General features: G+C 44.7%; 3 protein-coding genes across 3 annotated transcripts; all 3 read right to left on the minus strand.

Annotated features, from left to right (window-relative positions):
* Positions 1–375: 375 nt before the first annotated feature.
* On the minus strand, positions 376–5,263 carry LOC127773592 (casein kinase 1-like protein 2). The gene is made up of 15 exons (XM_052299719.1): positions 5,092–5,263; positions 4,463–4,591; positions 4,313–4,353; positions 3,666–3,735; positions 3,429–3,577; positions 3,200–3,295; positions 3,047–3,117; positions 2,893–2,954; positions 2,684–2,747; positions 2,510–2,594; positions 2,311–2,437; positions 2,093–2,175; positions 1,934–1,994; positions 1,346–1,488; positions 376–1,225 (listed from the first exon to the last, which is right to left on the minus strand). The coding sequence occupies exons 2-15, from the start codon at positions 4,536–4,538 to the stop codon at positions 932–934; spliced, it is 1,422 nt and encodes a 473-aa protein (XP_052155679.1). The 5' UTR covers positions 4,539–4,591; positions 5,092–5,263; the 3' UTR covers positions 376–931.
* A 2,975-nt stretch (positions 5,264–8,238) lies between these two features.
* LOC127772799 (vacuolar-processing enzyme-like) lies at positions 8,239–10,034 on the minus strand. The gene has a single exon (XM_052298777.1). The coding sequence runs from the start codon at positions 9,812–9,814 to the stop codon at positions 8,396–8,398; it is 1,419 nt and encodes a 472-aa protein (XP_052154737.1). The 5' UTR covers positions 9,815–10,034; the 3' UTR covers positions 8,239–8,395.
* A 4,136-nt stretch (positions 10,035–14,170) lies between these two features.
* LOC127772514 (B2 protein-like) lies at positions 14,171–15,428 on the minus strand. Its single transcript, XM_052298443.1, has one exon. The coding sequence runs from the start codon at positions 15,202–15,204 to the stop codon at positions 14,338–14,340; it is 867 nt and encodes a 288-aa protein (XP_052154403.1). The 5' UTR covers positions 15,205–15,428; the 3' UTR covers positions 14,171–14,337.
* Between the last annotated feature and the right edge of the window lie 2,959 nt (positions 15,429–18,387).

Raw genomic sequence — 18,387 nt, forward strand, 5'->3', positions numbered from 1 at the left:
TCTATTGATCTGCCCAACGATGAGAAATAAAAAAGGAAGGGGGAGAAACTTGATGGACGATCAGTATCTGAATATTCGGTAAAGCCATGAGCTAGTATTCCTAAATCAGGAGGAATGTCTGAGAGAGAATCCATCCAGGTTTTGACATGACATGTATTTTCTTTTCTTTTCTTCTACTACCACAAAGAACAGACAAACCTGGAATATCATTTGCACGTGCAGGGCAAGTCAGACACACGTTCTATTTCCTTCTTTTTCTTTATAGAGCAGAGCAGAACAGACCATATGCGTTCGTAGTATCATTTGCAAGCATCAGTCGAGTCCTATTGCCGGCTGGCAACTGTTACTGCTCTCACAAGGACCAGGCCACAACAGTTATTAAACCTTCACTTGTACATTGACATTCATCCATGAAGATTATTAGCAACAGAATCAGTTTAAAATCCACCCAAGCTATGCTCTACTTTCTGCTACGAACAGAGGAACATCATCACCAGTAACTAACATACTCACGTCTGTCACAAACAGCATACATAACCCTTCTTCTCATAGCAGTTTTCCTTGTCCATAAGTTACAAGAGGCTGGACACCTCTCCCTAATATTCAAACTTTAAAAAAGCATCCCCCAACTTCCCCCACCGGTCATCCAATTCCAGTTTCCAAAGAAGCACATGGCATGAGAGCCCTGCATGCAGAAATCTCTCCAAATACAACAAGATTCAAGGGGCACATGTCCGCGCAATGAAAACAAATGGGAACCTGTACAAACAGCCTAAGCATTGCCATGAGTCCACCAAACAGTTGCTAAGGGCCAAAGCCCCTTAGAACCAACCAAACCTCTTATTTTCCGGTCTTTAGTACTCCACTTCAGCAGGCGTGACTCATGGAGTAGGGGCTCTGATGATATGCACACCGCCAAGATTGAGACATACTAGTACTGAATCCTATCATCGCCATCGAAATTTAGGCCCTGGATGCCCCGTATGGTCGACTCGTAGTTCTTAGCATTCGATGGATGCCTGCCAGAAGGCGTGCGCCTGTTGTCAGAGGAGTCAACCATCTGTGGACTCCACCGCGGGGCCCCTGATCTTTGGAATGCCCCCGGACTTGCATCTGTTGTACGACTACGTGACTGGTCAGCTTCAGTGCTTGGTTCTCGGCTACTAGAGACAGCAGGTCGCCTTGAGGATCCGCTTGACCGTCCCAAAAAAGTCGAACTGGAGAACTACACGCCACTTAAAGGTCAGATATTACATAGCAATTGTGTATAAAGTAGCACTTCAGGGGCACACTTTTTTGTCATGGCACTAGCAACACAGGCATCATGAGAACTCTAAGAACTCACCATTGCATCTTTAGAAGTTGATTGCTCGTGTCCGATAGGGGACTTCTGCTTGGCTAGGCTGCCTGCATTTATAGCTGGAGGTGGAACCTGACGCCGCATCGCATCCATATCTGACCAGCCGCTTCTCCTTCCCTCTTCGGTGGCTACATCATATCAGTAGACAGTTAACCACCAAACAACTAGCAAGCTTTGTTAATTGGCAAGACTCTACATGAATCAAGCAGTCTCAAGGGTTGACCAAACAGTAGAATATTAGAATGGCCGCCATCTATATTTTATTTGATTAAAATATAATGATCTCTACAAATGCAATTCCTTCTAACGGTTTGACCCAACCAAAGGTTCCATTCCTACTTTACTGTCTTACTAACAGATTTGGTAATGATCGACCCGTTTGTAACTCACTAACACTAACATTACCCCTTTTTCCATATCTTATTTGGGGTGGTAGGTGATAGTAACATCATTTTATTGAATATTTCCATGATTATGAGTTGATAGAAACTGAAAAACACCTGCTGTTTATCTATGTGAAAATAACTTAGGAGCTGCAGTACAATTACAATCCACTAAAGAATAGATTTATACCTGACAGCCTGTTATTATTTGCTATAGGAGCCATCGCCGAGCTTTGTCCTGTTGCAGGGGCCTAAAATAAGATACATCAGCAAAAGAAGAGTTTGAACATAAACCCCCAACGTGCACACACAGTGAGGAAAAGAGGAGTGGTAGTTGTTTTCAACTGACAATGGCACGTGGTGGAGCACTGGTCATCTGTGACTGTTGATACTTCAGGATTGTCCAGTCAAAAACATAATCAAACTGAAATCCTACATGTAGAAAAAAAAATCCCATCAGGTGCTTTCAAAAGGTAGCATTTTACAGTATATACAAGTCATAAACACTGTTTAGTCACTGAAATAAATATCGAGCATGTTTAAAGAAAATGAAAACAATAAACCAACCCTCTCGAATAAAAAGGTCTCTGAACAATCTCTTCAAATATTGGTAGTCTGGCGAATCTTCAAAGCGCAGCGAGCGGCAATAATGGAAGTAAGATGCAAATTCAGTAGGATATCCACGACAGAGGGCCTATAGTTGAGAAATCACAATAAGAAATAGTTCAGGAAAGGTGGTGGATGCAATTTATAGAATAATATTTACCTCAGTTGAAGTAGCAATTTTCCTTTCGCTGATTTTCTCATATTTTTGTTTCTTGTTCCCAGCTTTTAGACCCTGCCATGGAAGGCTGGCAGCAATAAACTATAAGTTAATACAGAGGACGCAGTTGACGCAGAGATACAAAAGAAGAAATTACTTGAGGTTATGTTGAACAACCTTCCTCTCAAGAAGTACATCAGTACATATCCAAGAGATTCCATGTCATCCCTCCGGCTTTGTTCTATGGAGAAGCATAAAACCGTATTATGATGCTAGGAAGACATACAAAAAGGTCATATAAGCTTACTAGGAACAAATAACATCAATGTCAATCTTGACACTGCTACTGGATAAAGGAATACATATACAGTAATCAGATAACTTACCAATTCCAAGATGAGTGTTTACACTTGCATATCTTGCTGTTCCCGTCAAGTTCTTGTTCTCCCTATGATTAAAAGAAAAATTGGTGTGTTTAATTTGGAAGTAATATACAGCAACTGCCATTTCAACTTTCAAGTAGATTAAAGGTATCCTTACCTATATGGGATGTGCTGGTGTGTTGATGTATCCCTGTACTTCTTTGCAAGTCCAAAATCTATGACATAGACCTACACAGAGAATGAAAGCAAGGGTTAAGTACACCTATAATTAATTCATGAATACGAACAGATCAATTGAACATAACTATACCTGATTTGCCCTTTTACCTAGGCCCATGAGAAAATTATCTGGCTTAATATCTCTATGCAAGAAAGACTTGGAGTGAACAAATTCGACGCGATTGATCTGAGAGATAGAAGATGGTTTTGGCAAAACAAATGAACTGAAATCAGTTGAGAAATGCTAGCTTTGGGTAAAACAAAAACTAGAAAATAACCAAATGAATAGCAAATGGGTTTAAATTGACTGCTAATAGTACCATTTGATCAGCAAGCATCAAAACAGTTTTTAGAGACAGCTTCCTGTTACAAAAACTGAAAAGATCTTCAAGGCTTGGTCCTAGTAAGTCCATTACCAAAACATTGTAATCACCCTCGACACCAAACCACTTAACATTTGGAATTCCAGCTGCAGAACAAAAGGGTCATTAGTTGATGTGTCAGTTTAAGGAAAACCCACTGGATAAAGTAACAAGCAAGCATCAAGCATGCATTACTTCCTCCCTGGAGTATTCTGTACAGCTTCGACTCATACAGCAGTTGTGGATGCTTGGTCTTCACATTTTCCTAGACAAAACATTGGAGATTAACAAGGGTGTTATCTATTAAGACAGGAAGAGGACTGGTGGAAACAGCAGAAACAATAAATTATTCTCACAAAATACGCGCAGCATTACGTCAGATCAAGTCCATGCTTGCGATGGACGTCAAACAAATTTAATCCTAATCAACCGCAACTGGACAAGAGGCATTTGTCAGGGTATAACAGTAGTATACCCAGTGGTACATCTATATAGCTCTTGAAAAAAAAAATCATGTTTTGGCAGAGAACTATTAACAGAACAAAAGCTTAAGTAGTAAAAGTTATGTTTCAATAGTTTTCCTAGCAACAGAACACATTAAAAACTTTAACACATACTCCAGACAACCTTTTATATTAGAGGTGCCATATACTATCACCAATTCAACTGCATTAAAATATATTGTTAACAACAAACTACATTCGCATAGCAACCAGTTGACAGATTTCCAACTCAGAATTCCTCCAATCAAGTATAGAACATGTCCTCTGCATCTGAGATCCCCACATCTGAAGCAATCGAATCATAAATCGAGTAACACAAAGCAATACTAGGAAACTCACGAGCTTAATAGCGACCTCCTCGTTGGTCTGAACATTGGTACCTGCGAGAACACACGCAAAGAAAACAAAATAGAAGTCACCAGAGGCTGATGGGTAAAGATGAGAACTTTTGAATCAAAACGAGGACTTTGGGTAGAATTGCGCACGAACCAAGGTAGATCTCCCCGAAGGAGCCACTCCCCAGCTTGCGGCCAACACGGAACTTGTTGCCGATGCGTGGCTCCATCACTGTGTGCACCAAGCTCCCCAGGACAATCCCTTAATCACAAGGAGTGGGCCCTGCCAGACAAGGATCGAACCAATTCGATCAGCTGCTCCAGGGGAATTTGGAGCTAGGACGCATAACATAGCGGTGAGGTAAATGGGGATTTATTTCTTGCTCTCTCTCCTCATCCATTTACGTGCTGCTGCAGGTGTTGAGCACGACACACACAGGTGTTGTTGGTCTCAGAATAGAAAAATATTAAGAAATCGATGCATCAACGGAATTGGGCACGGCGGCGCGGTCGGAATGGTTTTCCCTCTCTACCTGATTTTTCCTTCTCCAAGTGATCTGGATCTCCTCCATCTTCCCTACACAGTTTCGATCGGATCCAACTTGTTTGGGGCTACAAACAAACTGTTACTACTTGCTTGTATTAAGAGAGGTTAAGGCTCTGGAATTAAGGAGGAGAAGAGCTTCATCCAGATCTACTCCAAGAGAAGCTAGGGTTAACGCAAGCAAATTCCAGCTCCCGGTGGGAGAGAGATGAATCAGAAAGAGGATGGGGGGTGCTCACCAGGTCCAGGATACCCTGCTCTGCTCTGCTCTGCTCGCGCAGATGGAGATCGGCAGCCGCGACTCGTCTTGGCGCAAGGAGCGGAGCGGAGGAGACGACGAGACGCCCCCGGGAGATTTCTCTTTCTTTTACGCCGCGAGGGAATGAAGGGTACTCCACTTCTTCTTTTTTTTTCCCCTTTTACTTTAAAACTGCATTTGAGATGGACAACTTCTCTTCTATGCTAATATTTCGAAATTTTCATCCCGAAGCTATTTCGGACATTAGGACAAAATTATAAGTACTAACCAAAACTAATTAGACAACGATGGTATATTATCGAAGTTAAGCAAAATACAATGACATATTGTAGAACTTAACAAACCCAATAACATATATAGAACGGGAACAAAGCCAGTGACCTACATCTTTTTCACTTGATAATTGATATACACTTTATTATAAATTCTATAAATAAATTATTGGATGATTTTAAATATTTGAAAAATCAGGGTGTGGCACTCCTCAACCAATGGAGACGCACAAAGTCGCTAGTTTGCTCCCCAATCGAGGCTGATTCGTTGCCACCATGGGAGAGAGGTTGCCATTGTCGAGGAAGCGATTCCTCAGACAGTAGGGAATGGAGACCCCCCCCCCAGTGTGAAGATCCGACCGGGGGGTTTGATTGTGAGAGGCACGAACGAACTACAAATCAGAAAGGATTCGCGGGGCCCGACCACCCCGCGCAGCAAGAGACACACAAGAATTTATACAGGTTCAGGCCACTCGGAGGTGTAATACCCTACTCCTATGTTGGTTTTTGTTGTCTTCCCTAGATCAGTGAAGTACAAAGGAAGCCTTTTTAGGCTACAAGCGAGAATATTGATATAAAGAGTCCACCCCCCATTCCGTATATGGTCCCCTTCCTTTTATAGTTCAAGAAGGGGCTCACATTATTACAAATCTCCTCTTAGTCTTGTCTTATCAGCCGTCTTGTCCTTGCTGGCTGGTTCCCAGACACAGTCTTCAAGAAACACATTGAGATTTGCGTCATGTAATGCCCCGAGCTCTGTCTGAGATAGTTGGGCTGCGCCAGTGTGCCCACCACGTGGTGAGCAGTGGGCCTGGTGAGACCCGAGCTGCTCAAAACAGTGCCACGGTTGCTTTTCTGCCCATCTGGCTAAATTAGGTGGCGCGGGGCATGCACAATGCGTGTCCAAGGCAGCACCGGCCCTCAATGACTCAACATTGGTGTCTTGTCCACGTCTTTTCGACTCCAAATTGGCTAGAGATCCCTCATAAACATGTTTCATTTATGGCGGGGCACACCACATCACAGTTGGCTGTGGAGTGCGCCTAACTTCCTAGTAGGTTATGAGGTCGCGTCCTCTCGCATTTAAAGTAGTTTAGTTATTTTAGTCGAGCTTCTCGGAGATGTCGTTGATGAATGGATATTTCAAGATATTGTATCTTGTATATTTCGATGCTCCTCGAGACAAAGGTACCTGAACCCTACAAGGACCGAGGTGAGCCCGAGTCCCAGGATAAGGCCGGGGCCGAGGCAGACCTCGGTTCATAATCTTGTTGGTATACCTTCTTATGTCTCCATCCTCCACACCTTGCGAAGAGAGTGACTTATGAAGACTAAGGTGAGCCCGGGGCCCAGAACAAGGCCGGACTCGAGGCATACCTTAGTTCAATCTCTTAAGATGTAGATCTTATAGATCTCTACGCTCTTCCCGCTAAAGGACGTAGGACTTATAAGAACCGGGGTGAGCCAGGGGCCCAGAATAAGGCTGGGCCGAAGGCAGACCTCAGCTTACATCCTTAAGATATGTGTTTTGTACGTCTCGACACTCCTCTTTTCTGAGTAGTGTGTGACTTCTGCAAACTAAGGTGAGCCCGGGGCCTAGAAGAAGGTCGAGCCCAAGACAGACCTCAGCTTTACATCCTTAAGATATGTGTTTTGTCCGTCTTGACACTCCTCTTTTTTGAGTAGTGTGCGACTTGTGCAGACTAAGGTGAGCCCGGGGCCTAGAAGAAGGCCGGGCCCGAGGTAGACCTTGGCTCAATCTTCTTAAGATATATATCTTGTAGGGATCTACGCTCCTCTTGCTGAGAACCGTAGAGCCTACAAGGACTAAGGTGAGCCCGGGACTCAGGACAAGACCGTGTCCGAGGCAGACCTTAGGCTATATTCTTAAGATGTATTTGGGTATGTTTGGCACCGAAGCCAGGTCCCAAGCTGCCCTTATATTCAAAGCTTTGAGTCATTGTACATCTCATATATTGCATTCCTCCTTAGCCAGGCAGAGTTCCATATATGAGAACACATGTGGGCCCGGGACTCACCAGAGTGGGCCCTAGCTACGCCACCCTAGGGTTGCCTTTTTATTTTTAAAGATACTCTAAGCATGATATTTATCTGATAATGATCGTTTTGCCAGGTAAATGGGTACCTCGATTCCCATTTCACTGACAGCCATCACCGTCAGCAAGAGGTTGCCATTGTCGCCAGCGGGAGAGGGTGAGGAGGAAACCACCCTAGCTCGTCCTCGTCAAGTTCCAGTTGACTGCTCCCCGGCTCGAGGGAGAGGATAAGATTGGTGAAAAAGAAGATATGGGCTGAGGGTATTTTCGTTCATACAAAAATATGGTATGAAGAAAACAACTAGCGTAAGAACGTCCTAGATGCATATATAGTAACACGATTCGAATTTTACAAAATACCAGTGACATTGAGTCACACCGAGTTTTCATTATAACATATTCTTAACGGCATGGATTTAATTAATTGAACCACCATCTTACAACATATTCCAGGAAGAAATATATATTATCTGCAATGGGTCATCCATCGTTGTACTTTTTTTTTCAATTAAGGGTAAACTCGATGTCAGTGATCGATATATGGTTATAGATCGATCACAACCGGTATGCGCTAGGTGATAAAGTTTCCATGGCTTCCCCGGCCCACTCTCTGGCTCTTTATCCCCTGGATGGAGTAGCTGATGGAGATAGATAAATAAATAAAGTAGTCTTAATTAAAATGAAGAAGTTTGTTTGTAATTAAGCGATGGGATACAATTAATAGGACATATATGTACCCCTAATCTGTATGCTCACCGTGCAGGACGCTTATCATGTGCAGATTACTGGAGGCAACGCTGGAATAATAATCTGTATTTAGCCGGCCGTTGACAGTGGCAGCTAGGCAGTAGTATGATGACATATATTTGATTTGGTGATGCTAGCTCCATGGCATGCACATTACATCGATCATTGTTATTGCAGGCTGCAGCTAGTGATGGAGATCAATTAGAGATCATAAGTGTAACGGAGGAGGGGATGGACAGGCCAGGGAGGCGGCCTTGGCCATGGCGTGGTGGGGGACGCCGGCGTTGCAGATGTTGGCGAAGGAGCGCATGTGCTTTATCCCGTACTGCCCCAGCGACCCACACTGATCCTCGAACGTCCGCACCATCGACCTGAGGCACTCCCAGTCCTCAACCAGCGCAGCCCGCACAACCTGCTGCTTGTGCCTGGCGCCGCCCAAGAGGAGGCCCCCGATCATCTCCACGCTTCTGTCCACGCGCGATCGCCGTCCCATCTCCTGCACAAGCCGCTCCCGAGCCTCCACCTTCTCTGCCGTCCCCTCGCCGGCCCTCCGGTACTTGCGCCACAAGTAGAGCAGATCGGCGTCGCGCTGATTCACAGACACAGTGTAGGAGTGGCTGCCTTTGGCGCCAGCAGCAGCTAATTTGTGGTCGTTCGCAGTCGCAGGTGATGTATCCATGTAGTAGAGGTCGAGGCTCTGCGGTGCGAGCGCCATGTCGCCGTACTGCATGACGTGGGAGCCGAGCGTGTAGGTGCCCTCGTCGGACGTCCGGTTCTTCACCGTCCTGTACTGCTGCCGCAGCGTCTCGGCGAGGCGCCCCTCCTGGTGCGCCTCCGCGTCCTCCATCCACGCCACGCTGTAGAGGTCCCCGAGGCAGGTGTCGAACTCCGCCGCCGGGGCGTCGTGGTCGTCGCCGGGGCAGTAGGTGCCCCAGCTGCTCTCCTCCGCGTTGGAGGCCGTGGTGGCGTACACGGAGATGTCGGAAGGCAGGAGGCCCTCGAAGATGCTGCCGGACTCGCACGCCTCCACGTACACGACCAGGCTCTTGTACCCGCCGCCGGCGTGCTTCTTCTTGAGCGCCTTGACCAGGTCGTCGGCGTACAGGTACTCGCCGTCGGCTGGCATGCTCAGGACGCCGGGGCCGCCGTGGTCGGCGTAGTAGACGAAGACGTGGTCGTTGGGGCCGCTGGCGACGACCTTGCCGCTGCCGGAGCCGGTGAGGGCGGAGCGGTTGCCGAGGAGGACGGCGAGGAAGTTGTTGACGTTGACGTCGTCGCCGGTGTAATCCTTGGGGACGCCGGCGTAGACGTCGGGGCCGGAAGGGTGGTTGAAGATGAGCCCAGGCCTGGGGTTGTCGGGGTTGTGGGCGATGTCGTCGTACATCATCACCACGATGTTTTGCTCCTCCACGCCTCCCTTCCTCATGATCTGGTACGCGTGGCACACGTCCGCCTGGTGCCGGTAGTTGTAGAACCCATTCGACCCCGCGATCAGCACCGCCCACCTCGTCGCCTCATCCGACGACGGCAGCCGGAGGAACTCCTCCTGCCACCGCCACCGCCCACCGCCGGCGACGACGAGGCCGACGAGCTGCAGCAGCAGCAGGCAGAGGAGACCGCGCCCCATGATTGACAAGTTGTGCTTGATGATCGATCCTGCAATCAAGATGCTTGTTATATCGACATTCTCCGATCCTCCTCGTTCCGTGCGTGCGTGCGTTTGCTACTGACGTACGTGCTACAGCATACTCCTGATAATAGTATAAAACAAAATCCTACTACTACAAGAGGGACAGATTGATTACTCCATCAGCTCAGCTGGCACCAAAGCTAAGAATCCTAGCATTCCTACTACTATTAACAACTATTTCCTGGGGCCGTTGATTTGATTAAATAAAACTAGAAAAAGATACTCCTCTAGTACAACTTATTGTTGCGTTGCGTGGTGTAGGTGCGTGGGTCGCCTGGCGTGTAATCTTGAGTGACAGTGCCATCCTATATACGGCTTGGCTTATTAGTGTGCCTGCCTGCCTATCATGCTTAGACGCAACAGGGATCGACTTGCAAACTAAACTAGCCAGTGGCTTATGCAGCACCAGAGACTCGCCATCTAATTTGGAACTCGATCGACCCGGAATTAATAAACAAGTCGTCATCTCCTACGCTACGCTCTCTGCATGCTTCCTATCATATATACGGGATTTGAAGGATTTTGCATCACGTAAGTCGCTCAAGCTCTGCTGCATGTAACTATTGTAATTTCAAGAGTAAATTTCACAAAACTACATGTTTTGTGGTCCAAGTTGCAGAAAACCACCCACACTTTGACACTTGGCGTTTAAGTACGTATATTTTGGTAGTGTAGTTTCACAAAACCACGCTATCAATGAATAGATTCACCCGTGATATGACATGGCTGTTCCACTTAGAACAAAGACGTGGCATCCTATTACCAGCCATCGCACGAAATTAATAGGATGCCATAGGTGGAACAACCACGTCATCTCGTAGTTGAATCCATTCATTGATAGTGTGATTTTGTGAAACTACAACACCAAAATATATGTACTTAAACACCAAGTGTCAAAGTGTGGGTGGTTTTCTACAACTTGGACTATAAAATGTGTAATTTTGTGAAATTTACTCTAATTTCTAAGCCCGTTTGGTACGGCTACAACTCCCTAATTTAACTCTAGAAGTTAGATCTCAAGTAAAAGTTAGGGAGCTGCTTAAGCCCAGTTTCCAACTCTCTAATTTTAGTCCTCAGATCGATATCGATCTTCTCTCGCTTATCTGGTGACATTAGCTGCTTTGCTCTCCAGTAACAAATAGCCACAAGGCATTCTCTCCATTAATTAGCATAGCAGCCAGTGCTCTCCCTCCATTTACAGTTTTTAAATTTCTTCTACAAGAATACGGGCTCAAACACGCGTAAACATCACCAGCAGATCACAAACTCAAGTCTCCAGGCGGCAGATGCAGCACTGAAGCAGCAACATCAACACCTGCTCAAATTATGGCAGCAGGGAAGGGCCAATGACCACACGCACAAACCAGACAAGATTGATGATATCCCCTTCCTATTTCACTGTTAGTTAGATACTCCATCCGTCTAAAAAAACCCAACCTAGAATGGGATGAGACATGTTCTAATACAATGTATTTGGACTGTCTAGATACGTTGTACTAGAATATGTCCAATCACATCCTAGATTAGGTTTTTTTTTTTTTGGACGGAGAGAGTAGATCATGCTTCCCAAAAATCCAAGGTGGGCCATCCAACACTCCATCCAACCTACCCTAGCCCCAATCCCCAATTGTGAATCACAATCATTACTGTCATCATGCCAGTATCAACATCTTCTTCTGGAAAATTTACATAACGCAGCAGCTACCGGAACTGAAGTACCCTGCCTAGACATCCTTCACCAAATGCAAAGCTACGGCTGCCCCACCTTGTAGCCTACGGTACATCCGGAGCATAACCTCATCCCCATTTATCCTCGTTTCATTTGAAAGCTCAACGTACGCTTCATTGATCCTACTGAAAACAACTCGAAGCGGGATGCATGCAATGCCCAGAGATTTAACCTATTACTGACTTCTTGTTTCCGGCACCTCTGTGATTTATGTCGAAAGATGAAAGGCTCCGCATCTTTCTTGAGGAAGGCACATGATTTTTTTGTGTGCGGTCGCCATGATTTCTCTGTTTCGAGTTCGGACATCTTCCTGTGGCTTTTGGGCTCTGTTCCACCTGTGTGTGATTCCAGACATCCCAGGCTTGAAGCTTAATCCTTCTTCACTGGTCCATTAACAGTGCTTGTGGCAGGGCGGTGATCACTTACACCTGATGTAGGAAGAAAACATACACCATCCGAGACTGGATAACCCACAACGGGTCTTCGGTTCCATATACTCATTAGGGAAACAAGAGGACCAGTTGGCTTGTTTAATGAACTCTTGCCCACCTTTTCTTCCAAAAGGATAACCTTATTGATTGATATCCAACCCTGTCTTTGTGATATCTAGGCTCCAATGCATTTCGTTCCATGTTGTTGGCCCCATGATCAGCGGAGCTTATGATTTGCTTAGTAAAATTTCCACGATCGCATCGGGAAGATATGCTAGCTTTGCTGCAGTTGGTAGGTCGCCTTTTGCGTTTGCAGATAGGATCCTTTTTTTTAAAAAAAAAAACTAAAATCGACAAGAGAATTGTCGGGTTGGCACTGCCATAACCAAATTATTTTTTGAAAAAAACACTATGATGTAGTATGCAATCAAAGGACATAAAAATAGAATCCTCTCAGAAAATAGAGTATAACAATGATCACGGTTTGTCTTGATCTTGTAATCGTCAAGAAATCGAATCAGGGGAAGAGAAAAGGTCTAGATGAAGAGAAACAGTGTGATGGGGGGGGGGGGGGGGGGAGAAGAACAACTAAATAGATTAGGTCATGGAATTGATTGTTCTGAATTTGATAGATTTTCATGAATTATGGATCACATTTGGATAGTATTTTGAAAAATCTGATCAAAATCTGCCAAAATTCTTCCATAAGAATTGGGTGTTTTCTTTAAAAAAATATATATGGTGAAGTGATCACTAGAATAGGCACACCCAGTATAATTTTTCTGTGTCCGCCACTGCCGAGAGAAAGAAAAGATTACGGTGGTTTGAAAGCAAACTCTCTATCGTTGATGTCCTCTAGGATGACAGCTACATTGTGGGCAATATTTGGGAGTTCTCCTTTAAAGATTTTTGCATTTCTCATGAACCAAATATGCCACCATGTCGTTATTAAAGCTCCAATATTTATTCTTGCTTGCACCCTATTTCCAGAGGAGGAAATATTTAGAATCTAGTCTTAAATGTTATCCTACATATGATGGTTTGGGATTCCTTTTATCGTTGAGATTGATTGCCAGATCTGATTTGTGAGATCACATCCTCTGAATAGATGATCAGAGTCTTCAAAAGCGCCCCTGCAAAGTGGACAAATCCAATCACAAGGCCAATGCCTAATTAGTAAATTCTCTACTGTTAAGGTCTTCTGGTGAAGGATTAGTCAGCCCAGGAATCTTTGCTTAGATTGAGCTTCTGCTGTCCATATCATCTTGAAGGCTGGGTTTGTCTCTGATCCAATGAATTGGGCTTGGTAAGAACTCTTTGCTGTGTAGATACCTGCAGCATTTCTTGTCCACACAATATTATCTTCCCCAGTTTCAATGAGTGTGATTTGTGTGAGTAAACTTCCAAGTTGTACTAGCTCATGAAGAGTTTCAACATCTGTTATCTGTCTAAAGGATGACAGCCAGGTGTTGTCGTTAAGCTCTGTTTTGACTCTTCTATTTTTCCTGATTGCCATGTTGAAGAGGTTGGGTGAAATATCTTGGAGCATAGACCATGGAGCCAGTTATCTTTCCAAAACATAGTTTTCTGTCCATTTCCAAGAGTGATCTTTGTGCAATCTTGAAAAAGTTGATGATCTGAATCATTACATGGGAGATACATCAGTTCCCATGGTTTCGAAGAGTCTTTCCATTTCAGCCAGAGCCACCTTTATTACCAAGGCAGAAGGTTCACACTCTTTCAAATGATCTGGGGGAAATTCAGGTGATAAGCAGGAGTCAATCAAAAATATAGGAAGATAAGCTCTTTTTCCTTGCCGAAGCGTTACCGTGATATATATATTCATTTTTCGCTGCTCGTCATATCGCTGCTATGCATATGGTTAGTTGCGTGTTCTTCAGTTAGGTTCCTCAGCTGTTTGGTGTTGATAAATGTACAGTTATATATACTTGAATGATCCCGATAATAACTCGTTCTTGCTGGTGATGGTAAATATATATACATAAAATCTGTTTGTGTATCAGTATCAGCAGCCAAAGCAAACATTGATGAATCATTTGAACAAAAGCCATATTATTTTTCCTCGCCTATATTATGTAACTTGTTCTTACAGCCATAGGAGCGTACTATGCGTAAGAAACAGCAATAAGCTTCTGTTCCGTCCTCTATTAGCTGCTCCATATAGCAGTAAGTAAGTTGTAAGTAGTACTCCAGTTACTAGTACTATAAATTTAACAAGGGCGATGGATGGATGGTGTGTTACAGTAGTATAATTGAGATGGAAGAGGTAGGATGGATGGTCAGGCGAAGAGCTTCTCGGCGAAGATGTCAAGAAGGGAGAGGGCCTCGGCGACGGTGAGCTCGAGGCGGAACTTGGGGCCGTCGTAGTGGTGCAGCACGGGCCTGAAGGCGTCCTCCTCCAGCGGCTCACAGATCTTGCGCGTGGCCACCCGAACCTGCGCTGGGAACCTGGACTCGCCGCCGGGGCACTTGCTGTCCTCCCAAGCGCCGGGATCGATGTTGGATCCGCCGAAGCTGGTGGCCTCGAAGATGCCGTGAAGCTGGTGGGTGGAGTAGTTGTAGAGGAAGAGCGGGAGGCCGGGCCTGATGGCCCTCACCGAGTCCCTGTACCTGGATGGCAGGCCGAACAGCTGCCTCTTGAGATTCTCCTCCATCGTCTCGTTGTTGCACACGAATATGTATCCCCCGATCGCCTCCTCCTTTGGCACCGACTCCGACGCCGGCAGCTGGCTCTTCTTCAACCTGCTGCTCATCTTGTTGTCGTTGCTGCTGCTGTTCTTCTTGTTGTTGTTCCTGCCTCCTCCTCCTCCTCCAGCAGGAGCGTCGACAGCGGCCTTCTTCTTCCCGTTGAACGCATCTACGACGACGCTGTTGCTGTTGTAGTTGAAGTTGAAGTTGTTGTTGGCCGGCCTGCCGACGGACTTGTTGAAGTAGGTCTTGGCGGTGGCGTTGTTGAGCAGGTGTTGTTGTTGGGCGGCCAAGTTGTTGTTGCTGTTGTTGGCGAAGGCGAGCTTGTTGCTGCTATGATCGACGGCGGCAGGCGAGGGGGAGGACCAGATGGAGTCGGCGATGGAGAGGCTGGAGAAGTTGTGGAGGCGGAGCTGGTCGCTGAACTGCCAGAACTCACGCTCGTCGTACCCCTCCATCTTCTGAATTAACAGAAAGATCGGGTCTGCTGCCACCGCCGATGGGAGATGATCGATTGATCGGAGGAGGAAGAAGCAACAACACCAATTTACTCAATTAACAGAAAGAGAGAGGAAATTAAGGTGGAGAGGAGGGAGTTAATTTGGCGGTGCACGCGGGTGGATGGCACTTCCTAGATATGCTTGGGTTGGACGACTTGCTTTGCAGCTAAGCAACTAGGCGGACGACTGAGGACTAATTAAATGAATCGGACGCGTAGAAACAAAGAAATAAATGGACAAAAAGAAATTATGGTTGGACGTGCAATCAGTCAATAATCTGATTTTTAAATTTCATTGCATCCATAGACACGATGACACGTACACATAGAGTGGTGAAGCAAAGTCTGCCTTTTTGAACGCGTCAACGGCCCGGACTTCTTCTTCTAGATGGACCTGCTACCATACATTCATCCATCCACCACCTGACCGCCTAAAATTTCCTTTTACCAAACACCGTAGAGACACCTTTGGGGCTTTGGCACGGTTTTAAGATGTTACTTTGACCAATAATATCTACTCTCTCTGTTCGGATTTTCAGTTTTTGCTTACAACGTTTGACCATTCGTCTTATTCAAATTTTTTTTACAAATATAAAAAAACGAAAAGTTGTGCTTAAAATACTGTAGATAATAAAGTAAGCTACAAATAAAATAATTTTAAATTTTAAATTTTTTTAATAAGACGAGTGGTCAAACGTTGCAAGCAAAAACTCAAAATCCCTTATATTATAGGATGGAGAGAGAGTATAAAACTAAGATGTTTTAAATAAAAAAGTTGCATATTATGATAGTATGTTTAATGATAAATCTAGTAACTTCAATTTTACACGATTGATTCTTTTTTTTCTATTAGTGGTCAAAATTAAAAATGTTTGACTTGTTACTGTATTAAAAGTGTTTATATTTTAGGACAGAGGAAGTACATTTTTTTCACCTGTTTTACGTATAGGAATATACATGTTTCGAAAGTACACAGGTGGGGATGGAAACTTGCACCGAATCTGCACAGTGAGTGTGCGAACTAATGATATCGCGCAGGCCAATAGCAGACTCGGACCCGCCTCGAGTTCGTGCAGAACGGCACCAAGTCGCGGCTTCGCGCAAAGAAAATGTGACTCGTTTCATTAGCTAGTTAGGAATTAGGATTCCACAGGAAGTCGTCGCGACTTCTTGATGTTCCGGTGAGTATACTCGAGGATGGGGTCCGAGTTCGCGCACCCACTATGCGAGCTCGTTGTGAGTTCGTGTATAATTCTACCAATTCTTTCGAAACACGTATAAACCTCGAAAACTGGTTAAAATAGTTTTTTTAAAGTCATCTTTAACTTTATCCCAAAAGACTATTTTTACTTGCCACGAATTAAGAAAATTTATCTCTTTAAAATTCAAAATATACCTCTTACATGCCGCTTCAGAATACTACTTAAGGATACCTTTTGATCGAAATGAAGGATATTTAATTTGATTTTTATCCTCATCACTATTTTATTAACTTTGTTAAAGAAAATGCGAAAATAATACAATCTTTGTGCGGCGAGAGAGATCGAGTAAATATTGTACTATGCAGATTACTAGTTTTTGTTTATAATATGTATGCTATGAATAACTACAGTATCAGCAATGATATGAAAGTATTTTTAAGTATACGACTCTAATGTATGGCATGCATGACACTAAGTATATATATTAGTACTAGTTTCGAGGCGCCTACAAATCGGACGTCCGATTTTTTAAGTAAAAATCGGCTGCTGTTTTACCACATAGATCGGAATTGTTTCACTAAATATATCGAAAATGTTTCAATATTAAAAAAACTGAAACACAACCAAATCATGAATAAAACATTTTGCTACAACGTATGAAAACAATGATTTTCAAAAAATCAGGCGTTGTTTCACCCTATATAAAAACAATGCTTTAGCAAATAGCAAAAGAATGTTTCAATTCACTGCACTATTTGATTCATATATAATGAAACATTATGAGTACACTTGTTGAAATATTGTTGGTGGAAAAAAAAGAAACATATTCCCTTAATAGAACATTTTCATAATATACGGATGATTTGTTGCAACGGCGCGTGTGGTGGGATAGCGCGGAGGCGCGGGAGACGACGGGCGCCTGATTTTTCTACTGCTGATGGGGCGCTCGATCGTGGTTATTTTCCTACTAGTTTAATTACATGTGTGCGAAGAGATTGTCACGCCCCGAACTAGTCCCGAGCGGAGCTAGCCCGTGACGCTCCAAATTAACCTGTTAATTGATACCAGTCCCAGGAAACAGTGCTGGTATAACAGGAAGACAGAATATCACAGCAACAGAGGTCTCTTTATTATAGAGTAGGGGTACAGTCATGTTGGGCTGCGGACAGATCCCGAGCTCACAACTGCATTACAAAAGGAACGCGGAAGCCAAGACTTGGACCACACATCACAGGCGCGACTTGGGAACTAGGCCGAAACCCTAAAACTCATCGTAGCCGGCTTGCTCCTGAAGGAACTCCTCGTCAGCGGGATCCGCTTCATCTTCTTCAGCAACTGGGGGGGGGAAATTATTTATATGGAGCAAGGGTGAGTACGAGAGTACTCAGCAAGCCATGGGAAATAAGTGTTTAATGCAGGCTTCAAAGAAGGGCTGTTGTTTTTGCAATTGATTTTATTTGAACTCTTTCCTGAAACAACTAAGTGAGTGCTTCTCAAACGACACGGATGAGAAAGTGCGTCTCGTCCGGTCGGAGTTTGTGCAATGTATCAGTCTTTTGAATTGATCAAGATTGGCACCCGGCCAATAGCTTTCAAACGGCCACCCGGGCCTGGCTGGTCCCATCAGCCGCAGATTTTCCAAACATCAAACCCATTTCACAACAGCAAAATTTCACAAGGCAGTAGTCAAACAAAACTACGCTAGGAATCACCTCACATCCGCCCATGACCGTGGGCACGGCTGTTCGGACAGTTTAATAACCTCTGCAGAGGGGGTACACTTTACCCACACGACATTACTAACCCGGATCATCCAGCCCGTGCAGAACGGCCACGACTAGAGACCTTAAGGCTTTCATGACAAGGCATTTCGAAAGCCGACACAGGTTCACCATATGCCAACGAGAGGGGTCCCAGACCAACACCAGATTAGGTCCCAG

The sequence above is a fragment of the Oryza glaberrima genome, chromosome 5 (genome assembly GCF_000147395.1).
Source record: "Oryza glaberrima chromosome 5, OglaRS2, whole genome shotgun sequence".
NCBI lineage: Eukaryota > Viridiplantae > Streptophyta > Magnoliopsida > Poales > Poaceae > Oryza > Oryza glaberrima.

Excerpts from the sequence above, each read along its gene's own strand:
- LOC127772799 (XM_052298777.1), bottom strand. The coding sequence starts at position 9,814 with ATGGGGCGCGGTCTCCTCTGCCTGCTGCTGCTGCAGCTCGTCGGCCTC.
- LOC127772514 (XM_052298443.1), bottom strand. The coding sequence starts at position 15,204 with ATGGAGGGGTACGACGAGCGTGAGTTCTGGCAGTTCAGCGACCAGCTC.
- LOC127773592 (XM_052299719.1), bottom strand. The coding sequence starts at position 4,538 with ATGGAGCCACGCATCGGCAACAAGTTCCGTGTTGGCCGCAAGCTGGGG. Across the intron at positions 2,748-2,892 it reads AAACACTCATCTTGGAATTG|AACAAAGCCGGAGGGATGAC; the intron begins GTAAGTTATCTG and ends GCTTCTCCATAG. Across the intron at positions 1,226-1,345 it reads CAACTTCTAAAGATGCAATG|TTCTCCAGTTCGACTTTTTT; the intron begins GTGAGTTCTTAG and ends AGTGGCGTGTAG.